This window comes from Aythya ferina, assembly GCF_964211825.1.
Source record: "Aythya ferina genome assembly, chromosome: Z".
Lineage (NCBI taxonomy): Eukaryota > Metazoa > Chordata > Aves > Anseriformes > Anatidae > Aythya > Aythya ferina.
The window spans coordinates 73,864,571-73,887,488 of record NC_140299.1 but is presented as its reverse complement, the minus strand read 5'-3'; the positions used below and the strand labels follow the sequence as shown (position 1 = coordinate 73,887,488).

Genomic DNA, 22,918 nt, shown 5'->3' with positions numbered 1-22,918 from the left:
TGCTGTTTCAGGCTGTGTGAGAAACAGAGAGAGCAAGAGGTGCTTTGCTCCCCACTGATTTCCTGGCCTCAGTGAAGCCAAAGCGAGTCTGACTTCAGCAAAGGCCAGAATCTCCAATGCATGAAAACACACTGTTGATGCTCTCAAAAAAGCTGTTTTTCAGATATTTTGAGGAGAAAGCTGGTGGAATTCTTGTGGGGCCTCAATGCACTGTGCAGACACACACATTTACTTCTGCTGTAGCTTTGTCCATTTTTGAGATACAAAAGCTTAAAAATTCACCACCAACACCATTCCTATCTTGAGGGTTGCAATCAGGCTTAAGTCTGAGACCTGATTCACTTATGGACTTAAACACTCAACTGCAGCCTAATAAAAATGTGTTTCTGATATATTTGCTTACAAATGTAAAACAGAATAAAAGCCTAAAACAAGTAACTACTGCAGAGATGTCAAGGAGTAAATGGGGAAATTCCAGAAGATTCTTTCACCAAAGGCATTGTAAAACAATACTAAAAATAATACTGCATATGCTCCAAAGCTAATTAGGTGAATGATAATCTTTAAGGACAAATGAGAGCTTCAAAAATAATGAGAACTGATTTACAAATATTCAAAATATGTGTTAAGAGTTTAATGGTAAAAATGAAAATGTTTTTTATACATATATATATATATATATATACATGCATGGAAGATATTGAATGGCCTTCCTGAATTGCTCCAATTTAGTATGGAAAACAGGAATTACTTACAAGATATAAAGAAGTTTTAAAAATTTTTCTTTTAGTATTCTATCTTTCTGAGCAATCATCCCAGCCTTGTCTTTTTCACATGTAAGTTATATCTTTCAGAATTTTTTTTAAATGCAGAAGCATGCTGTCTGCATTTGACTCAGGAATGTTTCTGCATTTACCTGTATCCATTGTCACAGGTGTATAACACAGAAGAAAGGTAGGTTGTGCCATTAAGTGTGTATTTTCCATTGCTGATGTTCTGTGGGCTAGGACACGTCACCATTTCACAGGAGGGGGGAGGAAGATTCCAAACGCCACTAGCAAGGCAGACAATTTCCTTTTCACCCACTAAGCGGTACCCATCATTGCATCTGTGTGAGAAGAAAGTAAGTGTTATCAAATACAGAGCCTTTTATGCACAACCTCATTGGCCACCCCTTTCACACCCTTTTATCCACACCCTCATATGATAGTTTTCTCCGTAGGGCAGAGAATTAGCACAGTAAACATTCAGCTTTGCTAGTGAACAGCCACAACTATAAATAAATGTCTTTCCATTACTTTAATCCCATCTTCCTCCTCCCCGTTTACTTCAACCTCTCTCTGAATTTAGACAAACTCTCATTTGATGCTGGATGCTCAGTCATTAATAAAGCTCAGTCATTAATAAATAATATACAGAATTCGTACCTGTATATCACCTTACTGCGGTATGTAAAATTTGAGCCCCAAATGACACCGTTCTCTGGAATAACTGGGCCTCCACAGGATATAGCTGTAAAAAGACAGTATCACAGGAGAGGTTGATACAACACAAATCAAAAATAACAACGTCAGGATTTTCTTTGTTTTTACTAAGTAGGCTTGAAGAGATCTAAAGCTCTTGAAAACAGTGGGTTCTTGGCTAAGCTATAACTGACATGTAGGGCTCTTTATTTGTCTTCACCTTGTGGAGAAATTTGACTAACTGGAAGCTGGCAGTTGGAAATGTTCCAAAACCCACACACTTTAGCATCAAGAGGACTCCATCTCCATCTCTTCCTATGGAAAAAATCCTTTTCATTTGTTCTTTGTAACCTCTTCCTTTTACCCTGTTGTTTCACCTCATTAGCTCTGTTTCTCTAAAACTATTTCCACAATTACGCCATGTATATGTATGTGCTGTAGCCTGTCCTCCCTGGATGCTTTTTATCCACTGAAATACTGTTAATGATCTTTAAGACATTAAGTTTCCACAAGCTCCTTGAAAACAAGAGGCTGCTTGGAGAAGACAGATTTAAAGTTTACATTAAGAGAAAGACATGACCTTTGTCACTTCGGAGAATCTGTGTAAGAGTGCCACCATGAACACGACAACTGTCAGAAAAGCTTCAGCTGGTGCTTATATCTTTAAAGACAAAAGAGACTTAAGCCTTGTGGCCCAAGACTGTTGGGACAAGGTTGCATTAGCTGTCAAGGTCTTTGAAGTCTCTCAACTCTCTGGTCTCTTCCCCTTCCAACTCTACCACAATGCATGTTACAATCAGCATTCTCCCCAGCAACTACACCTTCACAATATGGTATTGGGTGGCTCCACTGTCCAGACTCCATGCACGTAAGTGTAGTCACTCCTGTCAGCTGAAACCCTTCTTCACAGGAAAACGTTACTTCACTGCCAACACTGTAAATGTCCCCGTACAAACGTCCATTCGCTGGATTTCCTGGATTACGGCACTTCACCGGCTCTGAGAAAGAAGAGAGAAAACTCTTAATAACATCACTAAGTACCAGGTTTCATGAACAAGTTGCAGGAGATATCCTTGGGAATCTTCTGAAAGTAGGAAAGACAAACGTGGAAAATACCCACAAGTAATTTACAGGCTTGCCAGCTTTTCCCTGTCATGTATGTAAGTGACAGAAACTGAAGACTCTTGCAAGTAAGCTAATCTTGATACAGCCCTCTATAACTGAATTTGCATTCACAGTATGAGCACTGTGGCTGCTTGCATTCACTGTCAGAAACAAATACATCTTGCAGCCATTTTTCCCCCTGCGAGAGAAAGCCCAGCCCAGCATGCCCAGCCCTCAACTTGAAATCAGCTCAGACACCCTTTATGCCAACCTATGCCAACATCTTGCAGTGCTGACACAAAGCCATCTTGCTTAATATTTCCAGCCTGATTCAGGCTAAATTGATTTGGATATGAGAACATGCTTGCTCTTGTACCTCCCTCCTTTTAATTATTGGCAACAGTAATTTGAATAATTATAAATTATTCAGTTATTGAAATAATTGAAGTCAGTCTTCTTCACAACAGAAGACAGGATACTAGCCCATATAGACTCCTGGAAGGCTAGCCTGATGTTTTTATTTCTCATACCTGTACATTTTTTACCATCTCCTTTGTAAGGAGGGATGCAAGTGCAAACATAGGATCCATTTGTGTTAAGACAAGATGCGTGCTCGTCACAGTCTGATCCAACAGCACATTCATCAACATCTACAAAAAAGAAACATAATAAAGATGTCTCTAGGGTGGTAATTGTGATATGCATCTGCTTCAAACATCGGTCTCACTAACAGGAATCAGTTTAAATAGTATAATGAAAAATCACTCAGTCACAGTTTTGATGTACTAGTAATAACATTTAATCGTTAAATTAGTGTTTACATTTCCAGTTAATTAACTATAAAATATTATAAAAGTGAGAAAACAGGAGACAAATCCCCATTAACCATCAGTCAATACTTCCACACAAAGTACCTTATTTCCAGGTAGGGAACTCATGCGAAGACATTGTAACTCATGTGTTATTGTTTACCAGTTTTGACAGACACTAATAGGCAGTTTTTGACAGATACTAATTTAATGACTTTGCATTAAATACTTACTTGGAAAATCCTCTACACCTCAAACTTCCCAACTGCTTAGCCAATATAGGAAACATTTTGAACATAAAATACAAGCAAAGCCCCATCGTTGCTACAGAGAATTACACTAGATTAGGAAAGAGAAGAACCCGCAGTTGCCAGAAAAAAAAAGTTAAGATTAGTTCAAAGCATATCAGTTATTATAATAATTATCTATTTATATGATAACAATGCCTAGAAATGTCAACCAATGATTTACGCTCCAAGTCACTTGGTACTGTACAGCTAAAAATATTGCTGGCTCCAGATTATTTCATATCAGCTTTCAAATCCTGATTGAGCAGAAGTGTTCTTGGTATGTAAACAATGAGTAATAAATTGCAAGGATCAATTTCAAAGTATCTCATTGAAAAATGCTGGCATCAGGGATTATTCCCCATATAAATCAGACCGTTAAGAGAGAGAACAATTCTTCATTTCTAAGCCCAGCTACAGGACAGCTGTTGAACTAGGTACAGTATACAAACACATAGCTGGAGTTCTTTGCCTACTTCCAGGCAAAAAAAAAAAAAAAAAAAAAAAAGCAACTGAATTAAAAAAGCAACAAGATCTTCTGAATTGGTGTGCTCATTCCTCACTGCTGAATGAGTCTGGCCAGCATGAAAGAACCTGACAACGCTCTGAAAAGAAAGGGAGTTTCTCTCTGACACGCAGGATAAAAATGGCTCCTTTAAATCAAAACAGTTGCCAATTATGCAAGTATCAAGAGAATGCAAAGTGCTACCACAGCAGAAATGGAATGACTGTTCCTCAGTAATGTCTTGTAAAGGGAAGGCAAGGCAGAGTGGAAGGACACTATGAATCAGATTTGTAACAGCAAAAGGAATGCCCTAGAGTTGTATCATGCTTTGTTAGCACCTGTCTGAAGTGTGAATAAAAAAGGTAAAGTATGGGCCAGGGTTTTCATTTCGTTTATTTATTTTTTTCTTTTTATTTTTTTTTTTCCATTTTCCGTGTCTATTCTGCTTTATCAGAGAGAAGACAAGCTAGAAGGTGGGGCACAGGGCACTTCCTTCCCAAATTACTCTCTATACTGCACAGATGCTGAACTACACGGACAGCCTTGCAGCATTTGTTTTGTGCCTGCTCATGTTTAGACCTTTGTATAAAGTGCAAAGGTGAACAGCAAAGAGAGGAACAACAGTCTGGATGGTCTGCTTGGAGGTTCTGGAGGAGTCTTGATGGACAAGATCATACAAAACAAGATGGATCCTACTCCAAAGTGAATTTTGGCAGAACTAAGAGGCTTTTCATTTTGCTTTTGCTCATCTTGACTGAAAAAAAATAAATGTTCTGTACCTATATATTTAGGAAAAAACAACCAGTCACATCAAACATAAATGCCTTGCCAGGTTATTCACGCAATTCACCCGTTAAGCATGACCAAGAGAGAAGTAACCTGAGTACAGCTAGCTAGGGGATTCCAGCAGGGATCTGCTGGAGACATGGCCCTACCACCAGCCCTCTGTATGCAGTACCATGCTAGTCTCACCTTTCCCTTCCTGTGGCTGCATCTGGTACATCAGATCCAGCTGACCAGGAGGTACGTTATGGTAAAATTATGGTAAATTATGGTAAATTATGTGAACTGTGCCCATAACTGCACTCCCAGCCTTCTCAAGGCTGCAGCTGCTTGCTGACAGGTGTACTGAAGTGCACGGAAATGCACAAGTTGGACTCCAGGGCTAAATGCAAGGGCTCCAGGGCTAAATGAACCTGTAAGGAGAGAGGCTGGGAGTGCATTGCAGGCTTATTAGGTAGGAAGCACAGGATTTGGGTCTTACAAGGGGACTGAGAGAGAAAGGTGCCAGACTGGAGTCCTGTTTTGACACAGTGCTGAGCACAGGATTTCAGGAATGTGAGTATTTTGGGGAGTAATTTCTGAGATTCTGGCTAGCTTTCACAATTTCAGAGTGAAATCCCACCCAAACCCAAGGGCACAGAAGTGCAAGATTGCCAGCCCATGCAGCCATATGGATGGCATGTCTCACCAAGGCAAGATGGTGAAATGCTGCTCCAGCTCCCATTGTCCTTGCAGAACATCTCGAAGTCGCCCAACAAATAGTAGCCATTATTGCACTGATAGGTAATGGTACTGCCAGCAAAGAAGTCCTCAGCTGCATAACCCCCATTTTCTAAAGGTGGAGGCACTCCACAGCTGATTCCTGCAATGTGAGTGAAAAAAGGGCACAGGTCAACTTCAGAATAATTCCACACCAGAGCCACCACCAGAGAGATTTTCTATCCAACAACTGTGGAAGCCCATCCACAAGCAGGCCTCAAATTTTTCTGAGGTAGCTAATTGATTCCTGGTTGAGTGGAGGGCCTTCATTTTTTTCTCTGACAGAGACTGAGCAGGACTCTCCAGCTCCTGCTGCTCTGCAAGTTCTGGAAAAGCCATCTGTGACTAACATCTGAGCAGACACCTTTCAGTCTCAAGACACTTCCCCTGATAATCTATGATCCTAGTGAATTTTAAGGAGAAAGAAAAACTAAGTTTGCATGGAGGTTCCTAGTGTCTCCCTTCACTGGAAAACAATCTGAGTGTTACTGTGTTTGACCACTGCAAAACTAGCCATGATGGAGAGATGGGAACTGACCTCACAACCCTTGGCATCACTCTGCCTTTGACTACAGTAAATGATCCTTGCTGATCCCAGCTGTGCCAGCAGAAGGTGTCACTGTACTTGGCTGCCGGAGGCTGCTACTTATTCTAGCAGAGCTGCTTGTATCTCCATTTCAACCAAGACAACGTGTACTTATCCCAGAGGTTACACAGCCCATCGCTGTAACCACACTAACTGTAGCAATTCCTTGCTCCCTGGGCATTTGTAAGGATCACACAGCAAGACAGTGTGAGTGTACAGAGCCCATGGTATTGGACGCCAAGTACTTGATGCAGAGGGATAGAACAGAGCCTGTAACAAAGCCAGGCTGTCAGGGGATGTGGATCTGTGGATTTGGGGGTGTGTGGTAGCAGAAGGAGGAACAGGATCCTGGTGGGTGAAGGCAATGATTACAGGGAGCTGGCTACAATCAGTAGAAGAATCTTTTCTGACCAGGCCTGTACCACACTGTCCACTATATTTTGTGGTTCTTTCTGCAAGAAATAGCTATCTTCATCCTGCTTTCATTAATCAGGTACTCGGGGAGCAGGCTGAGAAAGGTGAGCCGGGCCCTCATTTACTCACCATTCTTGTGGCAGGTCTGTTCTAAGCTCCATGCTCAATGGGGAAAACTGCCTGGCCCAATACAGAGCCGGGATGACAACACTAACAGGGTTCTGGTGCCTTGTCATTGGTAACACACCAAGAAAAAGCATAGCTGTCTCTGCCAGAGAAGTTATGCTCTAGTGAAAAGGGCTTGTTTTAGGTATATCTGCAATACCTACTTCTGCAGTTAACTTATGGTTCTGCTGAAATGAGAAATACAGTCAGCTCCACCGTATGCAACTACAGTCACATGTACAGTCATAGAAGAGGAGAACACAGAAAGGAGGCGACAGGACTAGGAAAGCAGGAAACAAAGAAACTTGGCAACCTACATGTATGCAGCAGAAATCTTAGCAGAATGTATTAGCAGAAATCTTGCAAGTGCTGGAGTACCTCTAAGTGCTGGCAGAAATACCTGTCACCTTTTAAGAAACTGCTCTATAACACACTAATGCAAGAGCTTTTATTTCAAACCAGACATTCTCAGTGATACTTAAAGTTCAGATACTCTAGCATTTCCTGTGCTTCTTCCACATTCCTGGTGCCACAGGGGAGGCAAGCACAGATAATTAGTTTGCTGATCCAAATGGACTCATTTCTGCCACAAGCATTAGAAGCTGACAGAAAAGTTGGCAGAATCAGGTGGCAGTAGGCTCAGTAAAAAATCAGTTTAGCTTTAAGCATGTTTGATGATATCATACCATACATATTGTATCATACATACGATATCAAACAGATATCATCTGTAACATGGGTGGTTTCAACCATATCACAGCTGAAGGGATAAACAAGCCATGAACAGTCATAAGGTCCAAACAGAAATTCATGTTTCCTAACCCTGCCAGCCCACTGAAACAACTCACTTTCACAGCGTGGAAAAGGCCGTGTCCACTGTCCCATGTTAAGGCAGTGCTGAACAGAGTTTCCCACTATCTGGAAGCCTGGGTCACAGGAAAGGCTCACTTTTGACCCTGGCTTTAAATCAGATGAAGAGGCACGCAGATGTGGTATGGATCCTTGCAAAGATGGACAGTCTGTGGACAAAATACAGGCATACAGTAAGAGATGCAGCTATGTGCTGAAAGGAACACATTTGTTAATTGATTGTTGATCTTGTATAAGTTTATCCAGGAGGACGTTTGGGGAAGTGTTATGCTAAGCTACATCCTACTTAGATGTAACCTTTCAAAAGGTTTTGGAGTCACCAAAATGCAACATCAGGAAAGGAATCGGTAGGAAAAAAGGTGAGGAGGCAGCAGGTACTTTAATACTGTCCAATTATTTTTATAAGAAAAGACAAGAAAAACTTCCTTCTGACCAAACACCATCTTCACTCTTCCCTATCTCAATTCAGGAAGCAATAAATCTTTGTCAGAGATTCCAATGAACTTTTGTTACAAAACCCTGGAATTTGAGGAATGAAGGACTGAATGTTCCAACTGTTAAGTTATCAAAATAATTTATTCAAGGTTAGTAGGGCAAAGGCTGCAAGCTAGCATATTTAACTTCAAGAAATAGTCTTACAAGATTGTTCAGATGAAATGGGTTCTAGTAAATAAAGTTCTAACCAGCACAAAATATACTCTTGTAATCTATCTTCACTCTTCCAACAACTCCTGGAAGGAAATCTGGCCAGGCTAGTACATTTCCTTTCTGGAGATCTTCTGGACAGGATGTAGCCAGAGATTTTACCTATGGATTTAAAACAGATGGTTATGCGCTGATTAAAGAACGTGTAGGAAAAGAATATTAAAAAGAAATACCTTCCATGTCTGCATGCAACATGAGAACAAATTGTTGAATGAGTGATGTTCTTCCCTCCTAGCACAAGAGGCCTTTGACTGCTTTGACTGCACTAATTGTAATTCTCTACTTATAAGCCAGCTAGATGGGGACAGGAATGTATGGAAGTAATAACTAATGGAATACTTGTCATACAAGCCAAGTATAAAACATGATTCTTGAAATACAACTGAGATTGTTAGTGTGAAAAAAAAGAAATGTATTTATGTCACAGAAAAAGGTACATATAAGGATGCAACCTGAAGAGGAAGCTTGATGTTCTAACAATTGTTAAAAAGGAGGCCATCTACTTTTATGTTCAGAGAGGCTTCTGCTATGTAAAAGCATTTTAAAACTTCTTATGAAAGTCCAGGGTTTTGAATTCACTGCATTACCTTTGCTCATTGTAACTCCAGGGGTAAAAAGGAAGCACAGTCCCAGAGGGTAACCAGGATTAAGGTGGATTAGTGAGAAAGGAATATTTTCTTCAACACCATGAAAAAAAGGAAGAGCAAAGAGGAACAACTCAGTAGCCTGGGTGCATCTCACTAGAGCTTATCCATGAATACATGTAGTGCAGCTTCAGAGCACAGCTAGCTGGTTAAAACCCTCGTGTGCCTGGCTCCTGGTGAACAACTGGGAAATTGCCTTTCCCAGTAGCCTTAATTGGCTTCTGTCCAGTCTCTGTTGGATGAAATGAACTACCAAAAGCAGTGTACTATACTGCCTTTGTCAGAAGGTAAGGTGTACCATGAACCTCAGACTGAGTTATTCTCACATCACTCCTCTCCTGAACTCCAGTCAGGCTGATCAGGGTTTAAAGACAACTTAGCTGAAGAAGGGAGTGATATGCTCTGTTTATACAGAGGCTATTTCAAAGATCTCACTTCAACTGTCCGTGGTGATAGAAACAGTTACAACCAGGAGCTGCAAACAATCTGTGAGGAATCTGCAGGGAAAATTTTCCAGCATGGGTCGGGCAGGTAAGGAAACTGTCCCTTCAAAGCTGTGTAGAAGAGAATGTAGAACAGGAAGGGACCTCACAGTTCATTAAGACAAGAGGGAATCACCTCAAGTTGCGCCAGGGGAGGTTCAGTTTGGAAATGAGGAGAAATTTCTTCTCAGAAAGAGCAGTCAGGCATTGGGATGGCTTGTGGAGGAATGGTTAAGCGAAGTAGGCCATGTGAACATTGCACAGCTAGGAGGCCGCAAGTTAACAAAGTATCGAACACAGCTCAAATGAGCCTGAGAAAATACGTAAATGCGGCCTGGGAAGGAATGTAAGTTCTGGGAGGTTTTAGGGAGGTTTCAGGGAGGTTTCAGGTACAAGAACATGATATCTGTTGGTATGCTGGGAAAGTACTAACTGTGTTACTTTGGTGGGAAACTAGCTGATAGAATAGAGAAATGCACTAACCAATCATGAGCTTAGCTTTTGCAATATGTATGAGCTAATTATATTGAATTAGATAAAAGACGACTGAGCTATCCAATAAATCGAAATTCACTGATCACTCATATTGAGCGTCTGTGTCTTCCTTCCGTCGACAACAAATGTCCTCGCAACAATTGGCGCCCGAACAGGGACTAATCTGAACGGGAACAGGGACATGCAATACAGGAACAGGGACTTCGCTGGAGTTGAACCTGCGCTGGAATTGTACCTGCGAGCCACGGTTGGACGGAATACGAGGACCGGTCCTGCAACGCAGCTCAGGAGGTGAAAAGGATTATAAATTGCTGAATCCCTGCATCCGAGGTCTGAAAGGTGAATGGACAAGAAACCTGCAATCCCCGCACCCGCAGCTCGGAAAGGGAGTCCTCGCACCCGGGATGAGCCTATAGAGGGTCCCGCCGGAAAGCGTCGCCGAGGTCTTTGCAAAGGCTGCAACGGTACCGACGTATATAAAGGTATGGAGAGACAAGCGGCGTATGATTTGCTCAAATGCTTTTTAGAAAAGCGGAGCATGCAGTTTATAGACTGCAAAAAGGATTTACCAGGATTATTAGCATATGGGGTAGCTAAGGGTTGTTTTATCAATCCTGATACAGTTTTTGAAAAAACAGAGTGGCGTAAATTTGGGGACAAATTGTTTGATGAAAATAAGACTGCTAAAAAATTATTGAAGCCTTGGAGAACACTCACTAACGCCTTAGTTAGCAGTCAGGCATTGGGATGGCTTGCCCAGGGAGGTGGTGGAGTCACCGTCCCTGGGGGTGTTTTAGGAAAGGTTGGACGTGGTGCTTAGGGACATGGTTTAGTGGGTGATATCGGTGGTAGGGGGATGGTTGGACCAGATGATCTTGAAGGTCTTTTCCAACCTAACGATTCTATGATTTTATTCTACGTTTCCATGATTAAAGACAATTCATATTTTTACTGCTGTCTACTCACCAATGAAACAACCAATCTGTTGATTTAGCTGTAGAAAATAAATGGGCAAGTGGGTGAGAAACTAAAGTATACAAAGATCTCAAAGAGTGGACTTAGCCTTCCTGTTATTCACTGTACAGCATATTCTGTCTTCCTACTTTCCTTTATGGCCAAGAACAGGAAGGTAAGACTTAATGAGTAGTTCTAGCTGACTAGTACAAAACTGATAATAGCAGAGATAATTATAGTGATTTACTATCCCAAGCTTTAAAATGAATGAGGTAAAAACCTTGCTGCAAGCTTACTTGGCTCAGTTCCCTGTCAGCTCACACACCTGTCTTTTCAGATAAACACAAATACCACAAATGACAGGCAGGATTTTCTTCCTCACCATAGCTGTACTGCATTTTGAAGCAAATGGGAATTTTACCTAGCCTGTCAATAGCATTAAACAGAGGTGAACACCAAGAAAGACTCAGAAAACCCCACTTAAACTCTTCATAAGTGTATCCTGTAAAATCATATGTAGGTTCATTATCTTCATAACTGCTGGTGCAAAAATCCCTAAAGATTTGGTTTGGCAATGCAACACATGATGACATCAAAGACTAAGAGTAGTAGTAGTTGATTGCTGGGCAGTTATGAACCTAGCAGAAAGACAAGGTAGTAAATAAAAGGAAAGAAACAGAGAAGACAAGAGAAAAAGAAAGACAAAAGAAGACAACATAAAGAAACAGAGAAGACATTTGGATGCTGTAAACAAAGATTTTGCTTTGCTTCTTTTCTACTTCCTGCTCTTTTCATTATTTATTATTGAGCCCCTTCCCCCATGAAATGCCCCTGACTTTGAACTTGGTCTTTGATATTCAACTGTTACCAACAGATACATAATTTCTTACCTTCAGGACTGAAACACTAATGACCAGGAAGAGGTGATGGAGCACACTCTCATCAAGTTTGCAAAAATCAAATGAGAGATAGTAGTCAGTACGCTCAAGGGCAGAGATGAATCCACAGGGACCTCTACAGGTTAGAGGTGTGGGCCAACGTGTACCTTGTGAAATTGAACAAGAACAAATGGGAAGGACAAAGACCCCTCTGAATGATACATGTTGGGAAAAGCCTGGACAGGGAGCACCTCTGTGGAAAAGGCCCTAGACATTGTGGCAGGCAGTGAGCTAAGCATGGAATAGCTGTGTGTCCTGGCAATAATGAGAACCAACAGCATAGTTGGCTATGTGAACACGATCACAGCCAGGAAGCCAAAGGAGGGATTATTCCCTCTCCTCAGCACTTATTAGACAAGATCTGGAATACTGAATCACATTTTGGGCTCCTCAGTACAAGGAAGACATTGACAAGCTGGTGCAAGTTCAGGGGAGGGCATCAAGAGCGTGATAAGCTGGAACATTTGACCTGTGAGAAGAGGCTGTGTGATGAGGGCTGGGTCAGCCTGGGACAGAGAAGGTTTTGGGGTACCTAACAGCAGCTCCTGGAGAGGTATGGAGAGGTAAGCAAGGAGACAGAATCGTAGAATCATAGAATCATTTAGGTTGGGAGAGTGAAATAGTAGTCATAAATTGAAGAGTGATACCCCAGCTGGATTTAAAGACAAAATATTCACTCTGTGGATGATTGAGCACTAAGACTTGTCAAAAAGGTTGTGGGATCACTGTCCTTGACGACACCCTTTGTTCCACAGTTTTTTTAATTCTGTGTAAGTTTAGTTCCAAACCCGTTTTTTTGGTACCTGAGTAGAAGCAGTCTAATATGCAGTTCTACTGATATTTGGACTTTTCCTGGGACTATACAGCTAACAGGTTTTTCATGTTGTCTAACGTGTTGACTGAAATCCTGATGCTTCCTCTCTGAGTATTTACAGTGCCTTTCCACACGGCAGGATGAGGGAACTGAAACCAGTAAAACAGGCCCTGAGCTCTTTTCATCAGGTCTCTCCCTTTCCTAATAAGATTACGAGTTTTTGTGTATGTCTTTTGTGTATTTCTCTTTCAAAGCCCCTTAACACAGAAAGGCTCAGTCAAAATAGTAGGTTACTTCAGTGTTGATTTTACCATACATACTCTTAAAGTTACTCATTACGCTAAGCACATTATACTAAGAGAGAGCTTCATCTGGTTGCCTCTGAATTCAGTGGGGACAGGGGTCTGTCCAGTAAGCTAACTCTGACTGCCTTTTCAAATGTCCATCCTATGCTTAGATTCCTCTGCTCAAACACTGAGGTAGGGACTTACCTGCTGTGGAGACAGGACATGGTCCCAAATGTTGAGCTGGCTGATAGAACCCACAAAAGATTCAGCTGGGTTGAATCCTTCTCCTTTCTGATCTTGCTCTTGTCCCAGTACAAGTGCACCACCACCTAGAATCAAGAGAGAATTGTAACAGTGTTAGGAAACACCACCTTATGGCTGCAATCCCCACAGGAAGATGAAACAACCAAACAAAACTTTTGTTGCCCTATGTTAGTAAGACTTTTACAGTATTGGTCTAAGAGACTGCTTCTAGCTCAGCATTCACTGTAAGGAGTATTACAGGGCAACAGAAAATGCAATTTTGAGCAGGTGGGGCATGTTTCACAGTGCTAGTTTGAACTTCCTGCTTTAAAGAAACCTTAGGAAGTCAGGCAGAACAAATTTGATTCCAAACCTTCAGAAGCACACAGCTGATTACAGTCAGCATTCTGACATCCACACAAATTAAATTTTTCTCTCCTTCACCAACACCACAGATTATGTGGATGTGTATTACATAAGCCACAGGAGAGCAAAATATAATTGAGCCTGCATGCTTTGTTGGGTTATGTCTCCAAGATAACTCCAATGTGATTGGCAAGTATAGGGACAAGCACAATGGGCACAGACTAAAATGTCTTTTTTTTATATATAAGGGAGTTTTAAAAAACTCTAAGTTTTGAATGTGGTGGTATGAAAACACTGTTGAAAACAGTCTAACATCAGGCCTTTCACAGCTGTTTGATCCTGAAGGTATTCCTTATCATGTGTTCTGATATTACTGGGAAGACTGCTGACCACAGTGAAAACAATGAAATAGCAAAAACCATCCTGTTAGAAAGATGTACAAACATAACTTTAAAAAGATGTCCAAGAGTAATGGGAAAAGGTTAATCTGATCAACTCTGAGAACACATTTTTAAGAGAAATGTCAGTTAACCTTCTTGTGTGAGAAACATTCTCACAAAGCCATTCCGAAAACAGTTCAACACAGGCTCCTTTGTGGACTAAACTCTGAAAACCCCAAAACAATCTACCTACTACTTAACTCTAGAAATCTGTACTTGGCCCTCAGAAAGGCTGAGGGAACTGTCCTCATGAGCAAGAACAGCAAACAAGATCCCTGCCTAAATGTTGAAAACATCCTAAAAACACAAGAATAAACATTTATTTGTGGGTACATAAAATTCTGCAATAAAAACAGAGTAAAATCAACAGATTTGGTGCATTATAAATAAATCATACCAGGAATTTTTGAGCCGACAGAGAGCCCAGTGCCTCCATCAGACAGCTTTCCATCAATGTACACTCTCCATGCCCCATCCGTGCATGTCCATGTGACCGCAATGTGATGCCAGTTACCATCATTCACTGCAGGACAGTCTGTGATCTTCTCTTTCCCATTTACGTAAAGAACCCAGCTGCGTGGAAGCAAGTTGAAAGCAGACTCAATTGCATGAAGCAAATTGAAGAGCATGGCTAGTCCCGCATGACTCAAAGAAATGTTATTTGCTAAACAAGGTAACTTTGTCTTCATCTCACAAGAAATCTCTCTTGAAATAATTGTACTTTCTGAGAGAACTTGGAATTTACCACTATCACATGCAAAATAAAATGAAATAAAGTAATGTGTTCCTATTCCAAAATGTGAAGATTCAAGTCATGCCTGCGTAGTGGATTCCTAAAGTTGTCTCTTGAGTCAATCTCTGCTTTTGGCATCACACTGCAAGTACCCTGAGTGCTAAGCTTCAATTCTATCCAATCATCGTTTCAATGTGTCATTTAAATATGATGTAAATGTAGTCCAGACAAAAATATTCTGCTTCTTAAACTTCACTGATTTCTTGCAATTACTCTTCTACTTGGCAACAAAGCAAGGAGAAATCAAAACAATAGGGAAACTCCAGTTACATCCAGATTTTGGATGCAGGTTTTCCTATTCCAAGACAGGCAAAGCTGATATTCAGACTTTTGGCCCGTGTTTCTTTTCTTTTCTTTTCTTTTTTTTTTTTTTAAATCAGTTCCAAGACATTTGTAAGCCACAGAAAAGCAGAATTGTGATTTACCCATTGTAGTCAGTCAGAAGAAATGCATTATCACTTCCGTTCTCCACTGCGTAAGAAATGGGAGTCCCATAGTTGGTGGTGTCAGTGGATTTCATCCAGAATGTACAGGTGATGTCACCAAGTGATGGGAAAACACCATCAAGAATGACATACCCGTAGATACCAGAGACTTCAAAATCAAGATTGAAACCAGAGGACTGTTCTGCAACAAAGACAAACAGCTTTCAGAGCTCCATTCCTGAAAACACAGAGACAGTGTTGAATTGATTCTAACCAAATGTAATAAAATGAACACATCTACAAAAATTATTCCCTTTAAATTGGTCAGAACTAGAAAGAATGTACAGCAGTTTAGCATCAGCCAGAATACTGAGCTTTCCAAGGCTAAAAAGAGGAAAGGATTTGAAGAAACACAACTGAAAATGAAGCTGATAATCTAAAAAAGAACAAACATGAACCCTGCACAGCACTGGATATGCTTTTCAGCCATCTGCCAATGAACTGACATATCCATCTGCCACCCTGCAACCCAAAGGGGTGATCAGCTGGTGCCACTTCACCTACAGGAGACTATATATATATATATATATATATACATATATATATAAAGATTTCTGTTCTGAACTGAAACACTGATTTAGAACAATTCTGTGCTGCTCACAGTCAATGCGGAGTGGCATGTATTATCAGAATATTACATGAAAATATACCAACTGGAGCTCTCCTGAAATCTGGGTGCTATTTAAACTCGAACATAGGATGTTGTCTGAAAGACCTGTATTGTCCTCTACTGTCTCTGTAAAACCAACACAGTCCCTCAACTTCTGTTTAAAGAGTCACCAACTAGTGTAACAGTACAATTTTAATTGTTCAACTCAAAGACAAATGGAGTTGAGCCTTGTGGTTGTGTAGTGTAAATCCACCAATAACCAGGTGGAAATTGCACCAGGTGTTATCCATTTTGGCTGACTGTAGGGAACTTCTAAAACTGAGCCTACCAGACCCTAATCTCTAGCTCTGTGATGCAAAGTCTTACATAAAATACAAGAAACACAAAGAGCTAGTTAACTAAAACACACAGAGCAAACACAAATTACATTTGACAGACCAACTAGATTGCAAAATGGTAGACTTGGGCCTTAGAAAAGAGAAATTCATATAGATATGACTTAGCACACATGGTGTTACTTGTGTGCAATTACATTTATTAATACTGCAGTCACAGGTTCCACTCAGCCTTTCAGAGTCCCACCACCCTATCTGCTTTCTGGGAAAGCTGTATGAAATCAGTTCAGTCAGTGCAAATCTTGCCCACTTAGTCAAGCCACCTTTTTCTGACACTTGGTCCTGTGTACCTGTTTCACACCTGCTGCCTGTAAAGCCAGGGGGACATTTACAAACGTACGAGTTCAAGGCATCCACACAGGTGGCTTGGTTTAAGCAGGGACTGGAGTCACAGTCATTGATGTTCACTTCACAGTTTGGTCCTGTGTACCCTGTCACACACAGACACCTGTGGAAGACAAGAAAAGCACACTTCAAATGTTCCTGCTGTAATTACAAAAAAAAAAAAAAAAAGGCCATGAGGCCAGGTCTGCCAATGGGAATGGCATATACTGAAAAATCAGCAGAAGAGATATTGCAGAATTAACAGAGTTTTGTTTTGGTTGTTCCTTTTAAATATGCTAGTATGCTACAAGCAGATTAGACTGCACCAATTTAGCTCTTAACAGGGACAATACAATATTTAAATACAGTGTCTGCATTTCTTCATATGAAATTGGGGGATGCAGTCATTGAATTCCTATGAGTGAAGCATGCCTTCTAGAGTCTGTAGAATTATAGATAAGAGGCATTTGACTTTGCAGGCACAGAACTGCTTACACTGATGGAAAACCAAGATATCTGAAAGGCACCAAAACTTCTGGGACTTCAGGGAGGGAAAGACTTGTTAAACCCAGATAGCAACAGCTGTCTCTACAGTGATCCAGGATATGACTTTCTTATTGGTATTCATAACTTCTGATCTAAGCTCAGATACTCTGAAGTATACAGAAGTATTTGGAAGATTCTATCAGTGTTAATGTGTTAATATTTTCACCTCTTTATTCCTAGCATGTATATCTCTCCCTGTTATTCAGGCTCCAGAGAAGTAGTCTTACCAGATAATATAGATACCTATTCTAGTGGAAAGAAAGACAAGTGCTTGAGGTTTGGGAAAGTGGATTTTTTGGGGGAATAACAATATTCACACCTGTTCTGGTTTTGGCTGAAATAGAGTTAATTTTCTTCCTAGTAGCTGGTATTGTGCTGTGTTTCAGATTTAGGATGAGAATCATCCCACAGCACAGTGAGGTTTAGTAGATGCAGAGCAGTGTACCTAACTACAGTGTAACTACAGGGCCAAGCTTTCCAGCTTCTCGTGCTGTCCCACCAGTGAGGAGGCTGGGGGTGCACAAGGAGCCTGGAGGGCACACATCCAGGACAGCTGGCCCCAGGGATGTCCCTCAGCATGTGGCATCATGTGGGACAATAAAACTGTGGGGAAAGAAGGAGGAAGCACAGGATGTTGACAGTTATGTTTTTTGTCTTCTCAAGAAACCTTCATGTGGGATGAAGCCCTGCTTTCGTGGAACTGGCTGAACATCTGCCTGCCAACGGGAAGCAGTGAATGGACTCCGTATATTGCTTTGTTTGTTCTTGCAGCTTTTGCTTTACCTATCAAATTGTCTTTATCTTAAGCCATGGGTTTTTGCACTTCTTCCTTTCTTACTTTCTTCTCTACCCCACTGAGGGGAAGTGAGCAAGCAGTTACAGTGGGCTTAGCTGCTGCTCAGGGTTAAACCACAATGAAGCTTTCACGCTCTACCATATTATGATCCCAGCGTGCTTATACATCAAACTACCTATTTTCTTTGCTGCCTTCCTTGGAATTAAAGGGTAGGGACACTAGGATTTACTTTTTTTTCCTTTTAAAATCTCCTTTTAGTTGACCAAACTGCCAAATCCCTTGCTGAAATCTAACAAGTCCAAAACACCATGACAGATCTGACTTTCCACACTGACAATCATATCAATCATATATTTTTCACCTGAAGCTGTTGATACCATCTCTGCACGTAGCCCCATTCCTACAGGGTCTGCTGAGACACTCATCGATGTTTCTTTCACACAAGACACCAGTAAAACCTGGGAGGCACTTGCAGTAGAAACTGCCAACTCGATCTTCACAAATAGCTCTATTAAGACACGGGTTTGAAAGGCATTCATTGACCTCATGTTCACAGTGAGCACCTGAGAAGAAAAGAATAAAGTAACAGCTCCAGTTTGATTTAACCTGAAAAAGATCACTGGCCCCTCCCTGGTTTCTAAGGACTGCTGCCTGTTTTCTGGGAAACAGCAGACACCACGGGAGCTAAGCAGGATTGGGTTTTACTCCATTAACTGAGGTAAAGCAGGCAAAGAAGGGTTACAGGAAGCATCTTTGCATTCGTAGACATTAACATTAATGTTGGGAATCTAAATGGATATTGCTCACTGTGTGAGTAATTTGTGCTGAATAAGGAAATCATCATAGTAATTATTCTGATCAACTAATGAAAAGCTACTACAAAAAACATTAAGCTGGAACCACAGCTCTCATGAGAGAGCTCCATGTTGCAAGCACATGAGAAAGAAGAAACTGCATGTGATTTTATAGTGGAGTTCTTTGGCAACATGACAATCAACTGATAAATCTGGTTGCTAGAGACATCTATGAAAGCAGTAGAACATAGGGACTAGAAGTAGTTTTAATATAGACCATTTAGTCCACTGTAACAATAAAATGAAAGTTTTTGAAAATGAAATTAAAATTAACAGTTCATATACTTTTAACAGTTCATGCAACCCATGTAAATTGCATTATTGTTTCCTCAACACCATACAGTAAGTTAATGGCAAAGAAGACCAATCACCTGGCAGATCTACTGAAACCACAGAGTTGCACTGCAAGGACATTAAGAGATTACATGGACCTAGAGAAGCTAATACACCCAAATCAACAAACCGTATACATAACATACAGCAACAAGGTTGAAATACTTTGGCCAGGATAGGAAGATATTTCTGGGGGTCAGAAAGAGTGAAATCTGGCTTTCACAAAAAATGGTGTACCTGTGAACCCTTTTGCACAAGTGCAGTGGTAACCGTTCTTGTCATCAACACAGCGGGCTCCATTCAAGCATGGACTGGAGCTACATTCATTTATGTCTTCCTCACACAGGAGACCTTCAAACAGCAAGAGTGAAAAGGCATGATCAACACGCAGTCAAGGTCTGCATGGTGTGGTGACTGAGTATGAAAGGCAGAGCTGCACTGTAACTCTTGCTGAGATTGGGTGATAAACTCCATGTTTGACTGCACTGCTTCAAACATACACAGAGATCATCTGCATTATATAGCTGCTAGAATGTGAAATGTGGTAAGTCCGTGGTTTGTCTTTATGAAGTTTTAAAAACAATCAACAAGTGTCAATAAATGTGTAGAAAAAACCATAATGGAGTCAATTTCTGATGGAAAACATCAGGCCTTTTTAAAAAAGCTGCTCACAAAAGGATGTCCTCAACAGTTTACTTCAACATTCAGAAATATGGTACTGTTTTGGCAAAGTACTTAAGCATGTCAGTTACCCATATATTTCAACATCTACAACATGCATGCATGTGACAGTTAAAAAGATTACTGAAAAAAGTAAGCGAAGAAAGTATTCTCTAACTCATAGGGATGCAGTAAAGCAACTCCATAAATGCTCTGTCTGATCAGGTCATATTCAGTATCATAAGCATTTTTCCTGTGAGTATTTACTAGTTCCCTAATCTTCATTCCCTTTTTTTCCAGAAAAGTAATATCACAGAACAGAAGGACACGCGTACACATACTCACAGAGACTGTCTTTTTATTTAAAAAACTATTCACATACAGTGGAACTTCCCTCTGGCCTGTAGATCAGATGGCTTTCCTGTTAAAATTCCATGAATTTCAGTGAAATAAGTAGCACAGCCCTTGTGTTTTATCTACCTAGCACAGAAACAATGCCTTTCTGAAGAAGAAACAATTAAATTACCAGAATAGCCTGGTTTGCAATGGCAAACAAAGGTCCCAACGCCATCTTTACACAATCCATTGTTCTGACAAGGAGATGATTTACATTCATCCATTTCTGTTTCACATTTCAAGCCTAGAATGAAAAATAAAGGGCAGAGAACACGGAAACAAAACATGGAATTGTTCAGAAACACAGAAGTCATGACTACTTAATGTAGCAAAACATGACTGATCAATTGAGTATGAAACCTAAAGAAAACCGGGATGTCTAGTAGTGTTTTAACACAGACCTAAAACTAAATGCTGTTAAAAAGGTATGAAGTGTATCAGACAACAGTCTGATCAGTTCCAGATGGTAGCACTTAATATTCTGTTTCAAATAACACAGACCAGCGACTTTTTGATAATAAGTTGTCTGCTTGTTTTGGAGCAGCTATGAAGCTGACAGAGAAGAGTAAAGGAATATCTGGTGGAATTAGCTGTTTAAAGTGCAAATTTCCGTTTTTTGCTAATCATAAATATGACCAAGAAAAAGATTTGAAATCCACAAAATGTTGCCCAATGCATTCTTGCTCAAGTCCTTGGAACTTAACGTAATCACTGCTAAATAAAACCCCACTCAAAATTCTTTTTTGTCAAAAACTGTATAATTCATCAAGAACACAAGGAGTTATTTCTTTTTTTTTTTTTTTTAATGGTTATGTACGGGAAATCTGTGATGGATATTCCAATTAGTTAGGCTATACTCTTGCACAGAAATGTTCTGCTCCTTTATGTTTGACCATGTTAAAGGCATAGAGCCTTTAAAGGCATTAAAGCCATGTTAACTTCTCCACCTGCTTTTCAGACTTTTTACCTGTATATCCAAGAGGGCATATGCAAATATATCCAGTTCCCAACTGTTTACATGTCCCATTGTTGCGGCACGGTTCCAGGAAACACTCATGAAACACCTGCCACAAGCAAGAATAACACAATTACAGTAAATGTAGAAATACCCGTGGAACAAAATACTCTCATTTTAAACTGCACACTCTATAGTCACTTTGGAAGACTGGGAACAAAAACATGACTGGCATTAACTTTTAGGGCTTCCTCTTTGTCTCCTCTGCATGCCAATCATTCTTATTTCTAGTGAAGAACAGCAGCAGTATGAATGACTATTTTTAAATGACCTTTTAATTACCAGCATATGATCATTGCAGCTCTTCCCCTAGAGCTTTCTGAGCTATGATTGAGAGGTCATGTTTTATGCTATGCTGTGTTTTATATTTTTTATATTGTTTTATATTAGAATTCTCTGCTTTGCATCCTTTTACACAGGCTAACCACTTCCTGCTACTGGTCATTAGATGAACTGGTGGGGGACTTCACTGTATGGCATTATGCTTTCTCAGGTAGCAAATCCGAATTAAGTGAAGTCCTTGAGTAAATAGTCAACTACAGTCATGGGAGATCAGTCTGTCACCTGTCCATATGTTAAATAATGGTTCAGGTCAAACTTATCATCAACTTTGCTCCAGTAACACAATATCTTAACTTCATATTCATACAAAGAAGCCTTGTGTCAGTTACAGACTGGGTGGGGGGAGATGGTACCAATGAGGCAGCATCTATGGCAAATACTGTTACTAGAGGAAGTTTCTATCATGTGAGGACTTGCCCATACTCCAGAGTGGGTACCCAGAGCAGAAGAAAACTCTGCTCGCCTCTTGTCAAGTGTATCTATATTGTAATAAGCAAAACAATGATTTTACAACTGGAAGTTGGATGCCTGCCGGCATCTTCTGGAATCCACCAAATGGAAGCCATCAAACGACTGATCACAGTCAACCTGCTTTTTATGGATTGCGTGAGCCTCCTCCATAGAGTTTGTATGTCTTTTATAATTATGACAAATATTTCATGCATCAGGTGAAGACTTCAAGCCCACAATTTAAGATTGTCAATAGCTGATGCAGCCACTGTTACTCAGCTGAACATCTATGATCATGAAGAGAGTTTGAGGGTTCTCCTCATGACTATCACTGTCATTTGTTCAGGAAGTATAGTCAGCATTACAAGTACATTTTAAAAAACCTTAGTCATTTACTGCTGGCATAAGGCACTCATTTTCTTTCATTAGAGGTAATGTTAGTAAATATATCTTGTCCTTGCCTGACTGCTAACTTTGTACTGCTTGCTGATATTTTCTGGAGAAGCTGGTATCATCATCACACTTTCTTCAGCAGCTGAGAAAGTAGAGCCAAAACCTAAAGAGGAAAAATATGAAAATGTTGTCAATAATTCTGTATGGTGAGGTCCCTATTCTATGAGGGCATCACAATCACATTTTAACAACTCATCTAAAGAGATGCTGAAAAAAGTGGATTTATGGGAATAAAACCCAGGATTTACAGTAACCACATAGGATTTTAAATATATATGTGTTTATACCCATATTTTATGTGTATTTATACATGCATACACAGACACATACATACTTTTTTGTGTATACATATA

General features: G+C 40.4%; 1 protein-coding gene across 2 annotated transcripts in view; it reads right to left on the bottom strand.

Annotated features, from left to right (window-relative positions):
* Nucleotides 1-22,918, bottom strand: part of SVEP1 (sushi, von Willebrand factor type A, EGF and pentraxin domain containing 1) — a 124,122-nt gene that overhangs the window by 32,187 nt on the left and 69,017 nt on the right. For both annotated transcript variants that reach the window (XM_084503922.1, XM_084503923.1), the window contains exons 20-35: nt 22,574-22,668; nt 21,273-21,369; nt 20,436-20,549; nt 19,487-19,600; nt 18,424-18,625; nt 16,687-16,844; nt 15,332-15,533; nt 14,511-14,686; nt 13,269-13,393; nt 8,429-8,552; nt 7,724-7,894; nt 5,640-5,813; nt 3,098-3,217; nt 2,285-2,461; nt 1,428-1,512; nt 917-1,108 (exon numbers count right to left, since the gene is read on the bottom strand). In XM_084503922.1, the coding sequence (XP_084360048.1) occupies nt 917-1,108; nt 1,428-1,512; nt 2,285-2,461; nt 3,098-3,217; nt 5,640-5,813; nt 7,724-7,894; nt 8,429-8,552; nt 13,269-13,393; nt 14,511-14,686; nt 15,332-15,533; nt 16,687-16,844; nt 18,424-18,625; nt 19,487-19,600; nt 20,436-20,549; nt 21,273-21,369; nt 22,574-22,668 (2,326 nt within the window). The remainder of the gene's footprint in view (nt 1-916; nt 1,109-1,427; nt 1,513-2,284; nt 2,462-3,097; nt 3,218-5,639; nt 5,814-7,723; nt 7,895-8,428; nt 8,553-13,268; nt 13,394-14,510; nt 14,687-15,331; nt 15,534-16,686; nt 16,845-18,423; nt 18,626-19,486; nt 19,601-20,435; nt 20,550-21,272; nt 21,370-22,573; nt 22,669-22,918) is intronic.